At 37.3% G+C, this 13,784-nt stretch overlaps 1 protein-coding gene and 1 long non-coding RNA gene across 4 annotated transcripts in view; one reads left to right on the forward strand and one right to left on the reverse strand.

The window, feature by feature from the left end:
* The window catches only part of LOC146476769 (uncharacterized), a 178,435-nt gene extending 175,066 nt beyond the window's left edge, over positions 1 to 3,369 (reverse strand). Inside the window, exon 1 of the long non-coding RNA XR_014865471.1 lies at positions 3,297 to 3,369. This is a non-coding gene — a long non-coding RNA (uncharacterized LOC146476769). The remainder of the gene's footprint in view (positions 1 to 3,296) is intronic.
* The window catches only part of LOC146476779 (laminin subunit alpha-like), a 54,051-nt gene that overhangs the window by 17,833 nt on the left and 22,434 nt on the right, over positions 1 to 13,784 (forward strand). For all 3 annotated transcript variants that reach the window (XM_085113921.1, XM_085113922.1, XM_085113923.1), the window contains 17 exons: positions 315 to 379; positions 514 to 664; positions 1,092 to 1,232; positions 2,049 to 2,132; positions 2,272 to 2,367; positions 3,945 to 4,040; positions 4,500 to 4,583; positions 5,498 to 5,628; positions 7,315 to 7,426; positions 8,288 to 8,407; positions 8,873 to 8,997; positions 9,112 to 9,192; positions 9,941 to 10,134; positions 10,706 to 10,812; positions 11,100 to 11,277; positions 11,650 to 11,796; positions 13,031 to 13,185. In XM_085113921.1, coding sequence (XP_084970047.1) covers positions 315 to 379; positions 514 to 664; positions 1,092 to 1,232; positions 2,049 to 2,132; positions 2,272 to 2,367; positions 3,945 to 4,040; positions 4,500 to 4,583; positions 5,498 to 5,628; positions 7,315 to 7,426; positions 8,288 to 8,407; positions 8,873 to 8,997; positions 9,112 to 9,192; positions 9,941 to 10,134; positions 10,706 to 10,812; positions 11,100 to 11,277; positions 11,650 to 11,796; positions 13,031 to 13,185 — 2,067 coding nt within the window. The remainder of the gene's footprint in view (positions 1 to 314; positions 380 to 513; positions 665 to 1,091; positions 1,233 to 2,048; positions 2,133 to 2,271; positions 2,368 to 3,944; positions 4,041 to 4,499; positions 4,584 to 5,497; positions 5,629 to 7,314; positions 7,427 to 8,287; positions 8,408 to 8,872; positions 8,998 to 9,111; positions 9,193 to 9,940; positions 10,135 to 10,705; positions 10,813 to 11,099; positions 11,278 to 11,649; positions 11,797 to 13,030; positions 13,186 to 13,784) is intronic.

A 13,784-nucleotide genomic window follows, 5' to 3' on the forward strand; every position in this document is an offset into this window, starting at 1 on the left:
TTTATGTTAATAATTGCATATATATTAATTTTTTATAGAATATGTACCACTATTTGCTACATGAACAGCTGCTTATCAATGACAATTGTTTGGTTGTCTGTCAAAACTAGTTTTAATTGTTGGAAGTATGGTTTGGCCTTTAGACAATAATAAACATTTATAGGAGTCAACACACGCGAAATATTAATAAGTACCCATAATTATGCACTTGGTTTTTTTTTTTCCCAGATTGAGTTATTGTTTAGGTTCTAGTATTTTTTAACCGTCTGTATAAATTAATGTCAACTAAATGTAACTATCTTATTTCTGTCCAGGCCTGTAACTGCAGCAAAATTGGATCAACGGATTTACAATGTAATCTCACCACAGGAGTTTGCAGGTATAACCACAACTTACATTAACAGCTGTAGTGCTTATCTTTGTCAATGTACTGTTATCCTCTGAAGATTGCACGTCACTCAAGCTCTATAACAAGATTGACAACTAACATTTCTAATGTTGTAACCTTAATAGCTGTCAGCCTGGTGTGCAGAATGACAAATGCACAGAATGCATGGATGGTTACAAGAATTTCTCCAGTCAGGGCTGTTCTCCATGTTCTTGTGATGGTGATGGAAGCTTGAATGAAGTGTGCACCAAGTCATCTGGGCAGTGCCCTTGTAAGGTGAGAAACAGCTTGCTATTCATTTCACTTGTCAATTTGTACTCTGCTTACAACAGCTAAAATTCACAGTTTTTTATAAAATTAATTATTGCCTTTATAGACAGCATATTCTCCACTGTAGAAAGGGCTAGGTGCCTGGGGTATTAGAATCAAAGTAAGAAAGGACCCTCATTGATGACCAGCTAATCCTCTATAAACAAAGCCCACAGAGCTCACTCTAATGCATACATGTAGCTCTCTTAGTTTATACCTCTTACGTCTGCATCTATCCCTAACCCAACTCCTTTCTCAACAGAAACAGTGGGCACCCACTTGGACACCAGTACCACAAAAATATAATAAATTATAAGAGTATAAATTATAGGGGGGAGGCAGGCTGCAGCAGTACAGTTTTACTATTAACATTAACTCTTTTCTTTTTTGTCAGAACAACTCTGCTGGTTTGCTATGTGATGAGTGTAAAAGTGGATTTTTCTATCTGACGAGCAGTAATCCTGAAGGATGTATAAACTGTGTGTGTATGGGAATCACTGCAAACTGTAGCAGCACAATGCGTTACAGAAAACAGGTAGGATAATGTTAGTAACACGTTATTAGTAAATACCTTGGATAATGGCTGGTAATGGTAATGGTTTTTATGTACTGCATTTTCTATGTACAGATTCAAATGCGGTTTACATTAGTTCAGTGCAAGGCTGAGATCGGACATCAGTATATATAGGCGCTGGCAGCTGCTATCAGTCCATTAGCGACCTCAACCCACCCAACCCATGAAATCAGGAAATAGTACAAAGACCAGACCAGCACACCAGGAACTCCATGCTCTATTCTTTGTGTTGAGTGTGTGGGTTATTTATGTCCCACAGGGTTATGAACATTGAAGTGTTGTGAGACGGGGCCTACGGTTTATTGTCCTTATCCGAAAAGACTAGAAAGTCTAACCATTTGCAGGTGCCATTACAAAGGCAGCACTTTCTCCTCAGTTATTTAAAGACCCTGAGTGTTGGTCCGGCCAGGGTTTAAACCCACGACCTCCCGCACCCGATGCTCAACCAACTGAGCCAACCGGTCGGCAGTTACCGGATACTGTCACTTATGGATTTCTTTTACATTATCTGATCTCATTCCTTTCAAATACAGTCAAACCTGTTATTATGGAGACTGTTGGGACCAGAAAAAGTGTCCCGTATGACAGTGTCCTTATTAAGTGGGTTTATTTTAAGCAAATTGTATGGAGCGGGACCAAGAAAACTGTCCGTAATAACTAATGTCCGTATGAAGCGGGTGTCAGTAATGAGGGATTTCACTATACCAGCTTAATTTGCAAAATCGTTGTAATTTTTTCCCTCTTCGTGTTAACTTAATTGTTATTGCATATTTTCAGCGAGAAGTTGACCTTGGTGTTTGGAGGTTAGCACCAGCTGTTGAAAGCCAAAGCTCTGTTGAACTTTCTGAAGTCTCTGTAATGGTGAGGTTATAACTTTGCAAAGAGAAATTTATAATAAGTAAACTTCCTTGCTGAGTACTACATCTTCCCTGTTGTCCTTGTGTGAATTAAATTCTGTCAGTAACAGTCTGTCTTATAAATCAAATTCTTTTTCTCTCAGCATGAAAGCACACCTGTGGAAATGGTTGCAGCAAACATCTCAACCAATGACACTCTTTACTGGCAGGCAATATCTAACTTCACTGATCGCAGCTTGGTAAGAGTTCCAGAGAAGACAAGCCCCTAATTTCTCTCCAGAACAGCAACGTGAATCTTGTTTGACCAAACGAGTGGCCGCTGTATATCAGTATAATTTATATACCTACATTTTGCCTGTCTGTTGTGTCCAATTTGAAAAAATATAATGTTACTGTTGAGGTAGTAATAAGCTTAAAGGCCCAGTTTCACCCATTCGGCTTTGCGGCCGTTTGTTATTGTTTAAAAGCGCTTCTATTGTTTAGTCTTGCGATCTGATTGGTTTACCAGAATATTCCCGCTGGGATGAAAGTCCTGGCGCATTCAAAATAAATCAGACCACGCAAATCGGACTGGTTGATTTCGTTTCAGTCGCTCCGATTTATTTTAATCTCTATACCTACAAGAAACATGTACTCTCCAAAGCGCTCGAGTTCTTTGTACTCCTTTGTGTAAAATTCCCGGCAAATGAAATTCGAGGTTTGGTTCGTTTTTCTGCATTCATTCCTTTAAGCGACGCGGCGAAACAGTCGAACAGTTGAAGCCGGCAGCCCTCAACATTAAATAATTTTGTCCGAAGATTTTCATTCTATTGTTGTTTAAGTTAGACAGTAATCTTAAAGTGTCCTTTCGATTATTTTAAAAGCTGACATGAAATGAAATTAACAGTGCTGGACTCGTTAGCTCAGTTAATATCGCTTTTAAAATTATAGTGGGCTGCGCCGATCCGGTCTATTTTACTATCATGAAATTATTTCTACCTTTGATGATAAAGCAACGATGCTACGAATGAATCTGCAGCTTACTAAGCAAATGAGTATTTTAATTTATTTGCCTGTGCCAATAAGACGAAGGAACGCTACCTAGCAAACCATACAGTTTATTACGTCTCTTCGCAACGCTGTGTACATGAATCGGGAGAATAAAATCGAATGGAGCTAAAAAACTTACGTGTTAAGGTCAGACATCCGTAGAAATCAGGAACATCGCTACAACAGATGCATGCATGGACACAACAAATCCTTCGGCTTCTTTGTTTCAGAATAAGAGCGAGACGAATACATTCCTTCGGAATAACAACTGTACAACTACATTGTCAACGGCGAGATGTTACTTAGAAGCGACCGACGATTTTCCAATTTTCCTTTCCACACGAAGGCTGTTCTTGAAAATATCTACATAAATAAAGCGGGAGGATATTATACAAAGCTTAGTGACACGAAAAATAGTGATATTCCAGGAAATGAGCTCGATGAATGTGGATTACTTTCGCTATTTAGCGCTCGCTGGTAATTTTCTGAATTTTCGACTGTGCGAAATTCAGCTCGGCGCGCAATGTCTCTTGGGTGAACATGGGCCTTTAAATTAAACTTGTCACTTTCCTGAGCCATGACTTGATATTATATTTTCTCAGTAATACATGAATTGCAAAATGGCTACTTTCTTGGTTGTCAAAATAATTGTGATTTGCTTACTTAAGCTATGCATGAGCCTTATTTTACCCATGGAGGGAGAATCTAGTTTTAAAATTATTGTTTCTGTATTCTGTACTACTGGTCATCATTTTAATATTCTTGACTATTTGTTTTTTTCCTACAGGTTGAAGCTTATGGTGGAAACCTGACTCTGAAACTTTATTTCAAACAATTATTGAATGGAACCCTGCACTCATCACAACCAAAAATTATCTTGAAGGTATAAACACTATTCTCACCAATAAACAAACAGGCTTCAGTCTCTTTTTCTCAGAAGGGAGGCTGTGATTCAATTTTTTGTTAGATGTTGTCATTTCGAAAGGTTTGACTGTAGATATTTCCTTGATATTTGGTGGATAAGAACTTCTTTTTCAATTGGCAGTTGTTACATGGTTGTCTGGTGTACATTCCAGTCAGCTATTCACATGGTAGAATGACAGTCGTAGCAAATTAAATTCCATGATTGTGATTAACTCACACCATGATGTATACAGAGTAATTATCCATCTGACCATTGACAAACTGGATAACAGTTGTTTGTAGAACATGTACATGTAAAGCACTGAGAAGTAAAACGGCTGCTGGAATGACCTTTGCTTGGTCTGTATTAATTTGTACATTTTAAGCCGTAACCTAATAAGCACTTACTAACATAATTATTATTCTTTTTTTACCATAGGGAGTGAAGAATATTTCTATTGAGCATGCCCTGATGATTGTGGCAGCTGACCAGCTAACAACTAGGACAGTATTAATGAAAGAGGTGGATGACAATAAATATGTCTTTTAATAATATTAAAATTTTATCTGCTTAAATTGTTAGTATGTGATTATTGTTGACATGTGCAACAGTAATTCAAAACCCCACTTAATCATTACAATGTAAAATTCAACAATAATGGAGCCAACAGTGTTATGATGTCATTATTTCTTTTTTGTAAATTATTATGCAACACGAATGTGAATACTTGTTCATCAGCATTTCGAAAATAATTTGTGAGCAACAAAATAATGTTGCACTGATGTAAGTCCATGTGGAATATCAGTTATTGTACCTGAAGACAATATAATTTATTTATTATTATTATTGACCGTTATCATCAGATGGTAATTTTAAATTGTGATGTAGCTTAAGCCTGGCAGGTAACAAAAATACATCAGCACTTCTGAAAACACCTTAAAATTAGTAAATAGGCCAGGTTTGAAGGTCATGCCTTTTAAAATAGCACAGATATAGATCCATCAATTCACAAAAATCTATATATAGACTGATGTTTGTATTGAAACAGGCAAAACGTACCTCTTTCCATAGAAAATCCGGTAAAATTCTTAAATGCATTGGAACTTTGTCTTCACTATTTTTAAAGACAATTAAAACGTGACCATTTTACTAAATTATGGCAAAAGGACAGGTAATCTTGACAGTGGTATGAACACTGACTTCGTTATGAGCGACCTACATCAAAATTTAAAATTACCAATTGATATACATGTAAAAGGAGAAAATTATGGGAATAATTCAAAATCCCATTGCGTTCTACATCTACTTTGAGTGTACAGCATTGTACATGTGCTTTAGTCATGCTTTCCTTAAAACTAGAAGCCTGAACTAACCCAATTGTCACATTTGCATGTACGACATAACATGACCATTTGCTGTGCTTTATTTTTATTTAGAGTTCTTGGATTCACAGTGAAAGCTTATCTGCAGTGTCCAGGGAAGAATTTCTTCTTGTGCTAGCTAAACTTGAAGCTCTCCTTATAACTGCATCATTTTATTCTGATGGAAAAGGAACCTACCTTACCAGGTAAACTACATGTAGTTTGCATAATTGGTCCCTCCATGACATAACTAACTTGCTTCAGAACATTATGCAAAATGGCATCTATTTGTGGACACTTTAGAAATCACAGAGATGTGTGCTCAGTCATTTGTAGTTTTTTGTATTTATCCTAATATAATTAAATGTTTACACAATAGTTTCTAATAGAGAAAAATTATGGAAATTGTTTTCATAGTTCTTTTAACCCTTTCGTTGGCAAACGGACGAATTCGTCCGCTACTTACCCTTACCCACTTAGGTATCTGTGGAGACCCCTCCAAAGTCTTTTCGTGGTCACTAAAGATTATTATAGGACGTCCGGTCATGTTTCTCCTTCGTTGTGTTCTTCGCTGGATATTATTGCTCGATTTACACCATTTCTCCACCAAATAACTTGCGTCTTCGATTTGTATTCCATCTAAAAATGGCGTCGGCTTACATTTCATTTGACGAAGTCATAGAACGTTGCACAAGCGATGTTCTTGGGGAAGTTTTTTCCGATTTTTTGGATGACAGTGAAGAAGATATTTTAGACCACCATGAGCGTGAGAGTGAGGATGATATTTGTAAGGAAAACGACATCCCTTCAAGCAATTCTGGGGATTCGAACACTGAGAGCGATAGCAACGGCATTTGTTTTTCTGTTTGTTTGTCTTGGCAGCAGATGTAAATGTCTTGAGTGATATTTTTTTGCTTTACACAAGCTCAGGGTTTGAAAAAGTCATTCCCAGTGGTACATTGTGTTTTTACAAAAGTTTTGTTATGATTTTTTTTTATTTGGTGAGGAAGTTCAAATTTCTTGAAACCCGACCGCTAGGTACAAAATGGCCATAACTTTGGCTGTGATGATGATATTTAGATGAAATAAAAAGTTCTGAATCCTCATATATCATTCTTTATCCAAATGATATCATTATAGTCCCTTTGTGAAGATGTGGTGTGTTATAAGAGTGAGACTAACAAACAACACATCAGTCAGATTTTTTATTCAAATTTTAATCAGCTCAAAATATTTATGGTAGCATCAATTGCCAATTAAATGTATTCTAAATGAAAGGATAATGTATCCTGAGTAAAATGATGTATAGTTGATTGAGGTGGGGGGGGGGGGGGGAGGGGAACATTTAATGCTGAGGACTCACAGCCAGATTTATAAACCGGGTTTGCGGGAAAAAAACTGCCAACGAAAGGGTTAAAAGGACTTTAATATCAAACTGGAGTAACATTTTCCTACCCATATTAAGCAGCCACCCTCTATTAAGCAGCCAGTTATAAAGTTCCTGAAACTGTCCTCAGTATAATATTTGAATAGAGCCCGTATTGAACTTGGTCATTTATTAAGCAGCTGGCCAGCCCCTTTATCAGTGATGGTTTTGTTAATAGCTTCTTTCCCTATTAAGCAGCCATCAAAATTTAATTATTCGGCTATTTGGAGTTTTGTTTTTGTCCAGGTGTTATTATCTTTCTTTCCTAAATTAAGGTTTGATTCCTGCAAATTAGAGATGTAAAAATAGTATTAACTTAATTACTTTATACAAGTCATGATTCTGGTTAAGTGCCAACCTAATATTCTAGGATTTTCTAGAAAGGAATTGATAACCAGTTATAATATGTAATATTATCTGTGTGTACATAGAACTGTGTTTATGGTAAATTTTTGTCTTATGTCAGCCTGGGAGATGTGAAAATTACTGAAGTGGATGACATGCAATCTGATGCTGGAAGGGCTAATGAAGTTGAGCAGTGTAACTGTGGAGTGGGGTACTCTGGCTTGTCTTGTGAGGTGCGTGTGCGTGCAATTGTACAACCAGTATTTTTGTTAACGTTTGGCACTCTTTTACCTCAAAAATTGAAAAGTTAAGGTCACCTTGATTGTACAAGGCATTGCTCCCATGTAAAATTTGTAAAAGGTTTGAAAACCCACTTTGCCATGAATATTACCAAAAGCTACCAGCCACGGGATTCCTAAATGACACTTGACTAAGGGGTTGCTTGGAGGAAGGTTTACATGATATGCTAACAACTTCTAGGAAATACCTGAAATGAAAGCTGACTGTGAAACTTATTTGCTGTCTAGCTTGTTCAACAGAACAATTAACTAACAATGATTACTAATAATTAATTATTAAAGTAAAAGAAAATTGTTTAATGTGTTCATTTGTTTTATTTTAGTCGCAATTCATTTCTTTTTAATTTAAAGTCACTTCATCTACAATGAGTGACAAAAGTAGTGGAGGCAATTGGGAAAAAAAACCATTGAACGTTTTAGTACAGCTAGTGCTTTAATTAAATGTTGTGTTTGTATTACTGCTAGTTGGTCAATCAATCCTCATGGAATAAAAAATCCTATGCTTCTAGTCAGGGGGACGACAGAGAATTAAACTTCGACTTTTTAAAGTCCATGTTTGAACATTCGTATTCTTTTTCATGTTCTCCATACATAATGGTATCAGTAAAGGGAAATTTTTTAAGATCAACACATTTTTTTGGTGATCATTCTCGTTACTCAAGGAGTTGAGGCTTCTTGTAAACTAATTGTTGTTGTTAGAGGTAAACATAAAATTCACCAGTTTGTAGAACTGTCAATTGAAAATGTAGAGTATAGAATGACGTAAAATGGTATATTTGTTCTGCTCATTGTTAGCGCTGTGCCAGAGGCTATCACAGGGTGAATGTGTCAGCTGACCTGTACCTTGGGAAATGTGAGCCATGCAACTGTAATGGACACTCAGAAGACTGCGACCCTGCTACTGGACAGTGCTTGGTAATTTAAGTGATGAATTAATGGAGTATGAATTTCAACTCACATTAAAGTCTACAGGAAATCTCACTAAGAATACCATACCCTAGATCCAAGTATTTATGGTATTAATAGTTCTTCTAAAGGGGCACTGTTACATGTATGGGACATTTCAGGGTTAAATTTCTGCTTAAATAATAACTAAGTACGTCTTTTTCATATACAGAATGCTCCTTAAAAACTGAGAGGAAGATTTCAAGCAATTTTTTCTTGCAGTGAATACAAACAGTAATCAGTTTTTACCAATTTGAAATGAGCAAACATGAAAAGTTGAAATCCATTTCCCCTCTGCCATCTCTACCCAAAGACATATTATATAAATCTTTTTATAGTTTCAGTGAGAAAACTACAGTAAAGAAGAAGGGTGATGGGTCAAAGTTAGTTGTTGGATAATGCACCCATTTAAACCCTTGAGTGTTCACTTTACAGAATTGTGCTCACAACACATCTGGGTTTCACTGTGAGATCTGTTTGGATGGATTCTATGGTAATGCCACTGATGGAACCCCTGGTGACTGCAATAAATGCCCATGTGAGAGTCCAAGAACAATAACGTGAGTCCTATATGTTTGCTCTACCAAATGCATGTGTATTTTTCGCGTACATGACTGCAAGGATTCTATTCACCCTTGAATGTCTTTGTTTATCTAATTATTTGAATTTTTTAGTCCCTTGTGTGTTGGTGGTCCTGATGGTAAACCCAGATGCCTTAATTGTTCTGAGGGATATGAGGGTGACACTTGTGGAAGGTAAGGGCACTGCAGACGTTCAAGTAACTGCTCTTGGATGTACATGAAAAGAAGTAAAAATTTGTTTACTGCAAACTGACAATGCATAATGTAGCTGACTTGTAAAAAAAAATACAGGCTTCTTCACAAACTCTGTGGATATTGCTGTGTAATTTATAGTTTGCATGGTTACAACTGCCAGTAGTTGCTTATTTGTCAATCAAGTGCAAGACTTTTATCCCCTTGTCTACAATCATCTTCAAGAATCTTAAGAATGTTCACAATTCACCCCCCTGCCCTCCTTCCTCAGTGATCAATAAAAAATGGAAGCTAGGGAGGGGAGGGGGAGGGAAGACACTTGCCAAGTGGTTAAAGGTCGATGCAGACTCGTAATCTGGAGGGCTCAGGTCTGAGTCCTCTCTCTGATCATGCGCCATTTGGATTTGTTTCATAGTAGTCCCCTGTTCAAATCCTCAGCCACACTTTGTAAATAGCCAACTGGTGTGCTACCTTGCCAATTGGGATTTTTAAGAAGTTTCTGCTTGTGAGCAGCCTCACGAGCTGATAGCTTTAAATCTAATCATAGATAAACAAATTTGCTTCACCTTCACTTTTGGCACCAGTCTTCTTCACCTGAGTTTATAATACTGTCTTACTGACTTTTCTTCAGCCGTGAGTTTGAAATGCTTCAGCTAGGATGTTTAGAAAGGTTGATTGCTCCTGATAACTCTGGCAACGACCATTGATGTGGAGTTTTTTCTTTTTGCAGTTGTATGCTTGGCTTCTTTGGTGAACCTCTTGTTCCAGGAGGAAATTGCTCAAGGTGTCAATGTAACAACAACTCTGATGTGTGCAACACAACAACTGGAGAATGCATTGATTGTCAGTACAACACAACAGGATTTCACTGTGAACGCTGTGAAAATGGAACGTGGGGCAATGCCACACAACAACAATGCCAAGGTGAAAAGTGATCCTGTTGGCCTATGGTTATGCATAACCTGGATACAAACATGAGGCAGTTCGGGGGAAATTGGAAGTTGTACTGTAAATTAAAGAGACTCCCAAATGATGCATCAAACCATGCCTGTTTTTACAAAAGCTGCATTGTCTTAAATGGATCCCCAACCAACCAGACCTTGGATTGTATGATCGGAATTTGATATTAAATAACTAAGTTTAGTTGTAGATCCAGACTTTCAGACTTTCAAAATAAAGGGGCCTGCAGCTCCCTAGATTCACCACTGAAGTTGACAGCAAGTGAAGTGTGGATGAGATGATAAATCTGAGAGAAGCATGATATACCATCTGTTGTGAAGTATTATGTGCCCTGGAAAAGCCATTGGGTCACCCCTCAAACCTGGGCTATCAGTAGACCGCTGCTGGCCAACACTGTCTCACATTAAACTTTGCCTTAATCACATAATTTTTATGGCACACAAGTGTACACAGACTGACCAAACTATAGAAAAGTTGTCAGCAATAGCAAGTTATGATAATATTCATGATTTAGTTTTAATTATACTTTCTGCAGCATGTATTTGTGATGGGATTGGTGCACATCACAATGTGTGTAATCACATTTCCGGACAGTGTGAATGCAAACCTCATGTGGCTGGAATGAATTGCTCCAGTTGTGAGGTGAGAAATGAATGATAAAGTACACTGTAAATGACAAGATATTGAACGATTGTGGTGATTTTATTTCAAATCTAGAGCAAGGTTCAGCTTAGTTATACGTCAGAGTAGAATTTGACAATCATGTTGCAATGAAAACTTATCTTTAACAGGAATTGTAAGATTTGTCTCTGCTTTTGATCTTGATGGGTTGGCATTTGTGGATGCAGAAGTACATCCTGGCGATCATACTAATTGGTATTACAAATTAACTTTTTTTATCCTACTTTTTGGTTAAATTTTACCCTCAGGCTTACAGTTACAACTTCACTTCAAGTGGTTGCACACCTTGTGGGTGTAACAGATTTGGATCCAGTGTTCTTCAGTGTAATGAATCAGGAATCTGCGAATGCAAGAACCACACCTTGGGTGAAAAGTGTGACTTGTGTGAGTGGGGATTCTTTGGCCTTCCCAATGCTTCATGTCAAGGTAAGGGCTAATAACGTTAGCATGTGCTTTACTTTGAATTGAACTGAAATTCTCTGTTTTGATTGGAAAAAGACAAGTAGAAAAAAGTGAATGTCTGCTGCAGCTGATTGTCACATCATGATTCTAAAGTAATTAAGTACATGTATGAACATGTCAAACATGCAATAATTATTGATATGCTGTATTATGTTACTTACCTTAATGTGAGTAAAATCACTGTCAATCTACATAGTATTCAAACTAAGTTTTCCCACCCATAGAACCAAGTATTTGGAATCATGAATCTTATCTTTTTTGCTAAACTAACCCTAAAGCAAAGCATTGATAACAGCATTATTACTAAATAATGACCTATATTATTGTTCTTTTCAGCTTGTGAATGCAATGAAACTGGTGCACACAATTTTTCACGGTGTGACCGCACATCCGGACAGTGCGACTGCAAGCTTGGTGTGACAAGTAGAAAATGTGATCGCTGCATGATACAGCATACTAATTTCTCTGGAAATGGCTGCGACTGTAAGTACACCATTTGGGAGAGTAGTACAGTGGGGCTGGGGGGCTTGCTGTACAGTACTGTCTTAATGCATGCCTTAATCCACAGTAGCCACATTTTGAGCCAGCAATGCTATGGTGTTATTTCTGCATGATACAGCAAATGTAACTTTTTAGGAATTATTGTGATGTTATATGTTGTTAGAGTAGTATATAGGGGAGGACCAAAGTTGTCGTTTTTGTGTCAGGTTACTACAGTCTTAACATACATAATTGTATTTAGAGCTACAGGGTAAAATGACACACCACACTGCATACAACACTGCATATGTACAGTGTTCAGGGAATGGCTGTGATGTTGCATGTTGTTAGAGTAGTATATTTGGGGAGGACCTTACTGGATTCACAATCAATCATGTGTCAGGTTATTGTGATTCACTATAATTGAACAATCCTGACCTAAGTTCTCAGCTACAGAGAATGTGACACTGTGTAAAATAACACATTGCACAATAAGTTTTTAGAAATGACAGCTGAGATGTTACATTACTGTTAGTCAGAGTATTATGTTGGAGAGGACTAAAATTGATTCACTTATGTTTTATGCATCAGGTTAACTAGCAGAATACTGATACAAAACATTAACGTTAAGGCTTTTCTTAACAGCATAACATGTGCCCACTGCGTGGTACAATACACTAACTTTCCAGGGATGACTGTGACTGAATAAAATGTTACATGTGTAAAATATTTTATTGATAGGCTATTGAAACAGCACCAAAAAAGTAAAGCTGCCGTTACACGTTGAAACTCTTAGCTGAAACTTGTGTGCAACAGTGAAATATGAGACCAGTTTCACAAAGTGGTGTTACATGGTGAAACTCTTCTTTTCTCACCCCTGTGACCGTTGCGAGCCGTTGCAGAAGTAGAAAGCGGTTCTACTTTTTGTGAAACTTGTCTTGCAATGGAAGTTTGAAAAAGTTTCACAAAACCGACCATGTTACAGAGGGACGGTGCAACGCCTACTGAAACTTGTTTCACAGCACCGTTGCACACAAGTTTCAGCTAAAAGTTTCAATATGTACATGTAACGGCAGCTTAAGAAGTGTTGGGAAAAAAAAAATGACAACATGGGTACATATATCATCTTGTCATGTTACAATTTCCAGAATAGTTACATGTAAGTCTGTATTCAGGCAATGAGTCAGCCCCAGAGACACTTGAGGGGCTAAAGTTTCCACTTTGTTTTTGTTTGTAGCTTGTCCACTGTGTACCAGGTTTGGTTTACAAGCAGATATTAACACAACCCTAACTGTGTTGAGAGAAGTGCATGATGATGCTGATACACTTTCCAACCTGAAGCAGTTGTGGCCAGAGTTGAATAATGTGTGGAAACTTATAACCAAAGCCCAGGTACGTTTTTTCAGTCTTTAAAAAAAAATCATTAACATAACATCAAATAAAATTTCACACAGCACAGGCCTTCAGATCGTGCACAGGATTTTACTCTATTCAACTTGTCGAGGGGAGGGGTAATTGTGCACAAACCTACCCATGCTGAATTTAAACATTCACAAGTTTTTTTATTGGAGCAAACATCAGCGGACTTCGCAACTTTTCCAAAAATTTACCTGGCAACAATTAAGTATACGGGTCCATTGTTCAAGTGACTGTTCCCATGACAACAAGATTTTGATGGCCATCATTTTTTCAAACTGGATTTTTACCTTGTTATGAAAAAATTTGTGTCTGTAGATTTTGCATTCTTATAACATTTTGACGTTTCTTTATTGGTTCTGATTAAATCAATTTTGATGAGTTTCTGAGGTTTTGTAAATCAAGAAATTCAAGGAATAGAATATAAGATAGCTGCTGTACATGTGCAGACCTAGCCCTCATGCTTATCCTATTTTGTGGACCTCAAAGGAAATTTACTAAATATCACCCTTGTTTCATGCTTAAGGAGGAAATGTGCACAAACCAGGTCATGATTAGTTCTGGTTTGTGTTGAA

The sequence above is a fragment of the Pavona decussata genome, unplaced genomic scaffold, assembly GCF_977016875.1.
Source record: "Pavona decussata unplaced genomic scaffold, jaPavDecu1.1 SCAFFOLD_72, whole genome shotgun sequence".
In the NCBI taxonomy this organism is placed as follows: domain Eukaryota; kingdom Metazoa; phylum Cnidaria; class Anthozoa; order Scleractinia; family Agariciidae; genus Pavona; species Pavona decussata.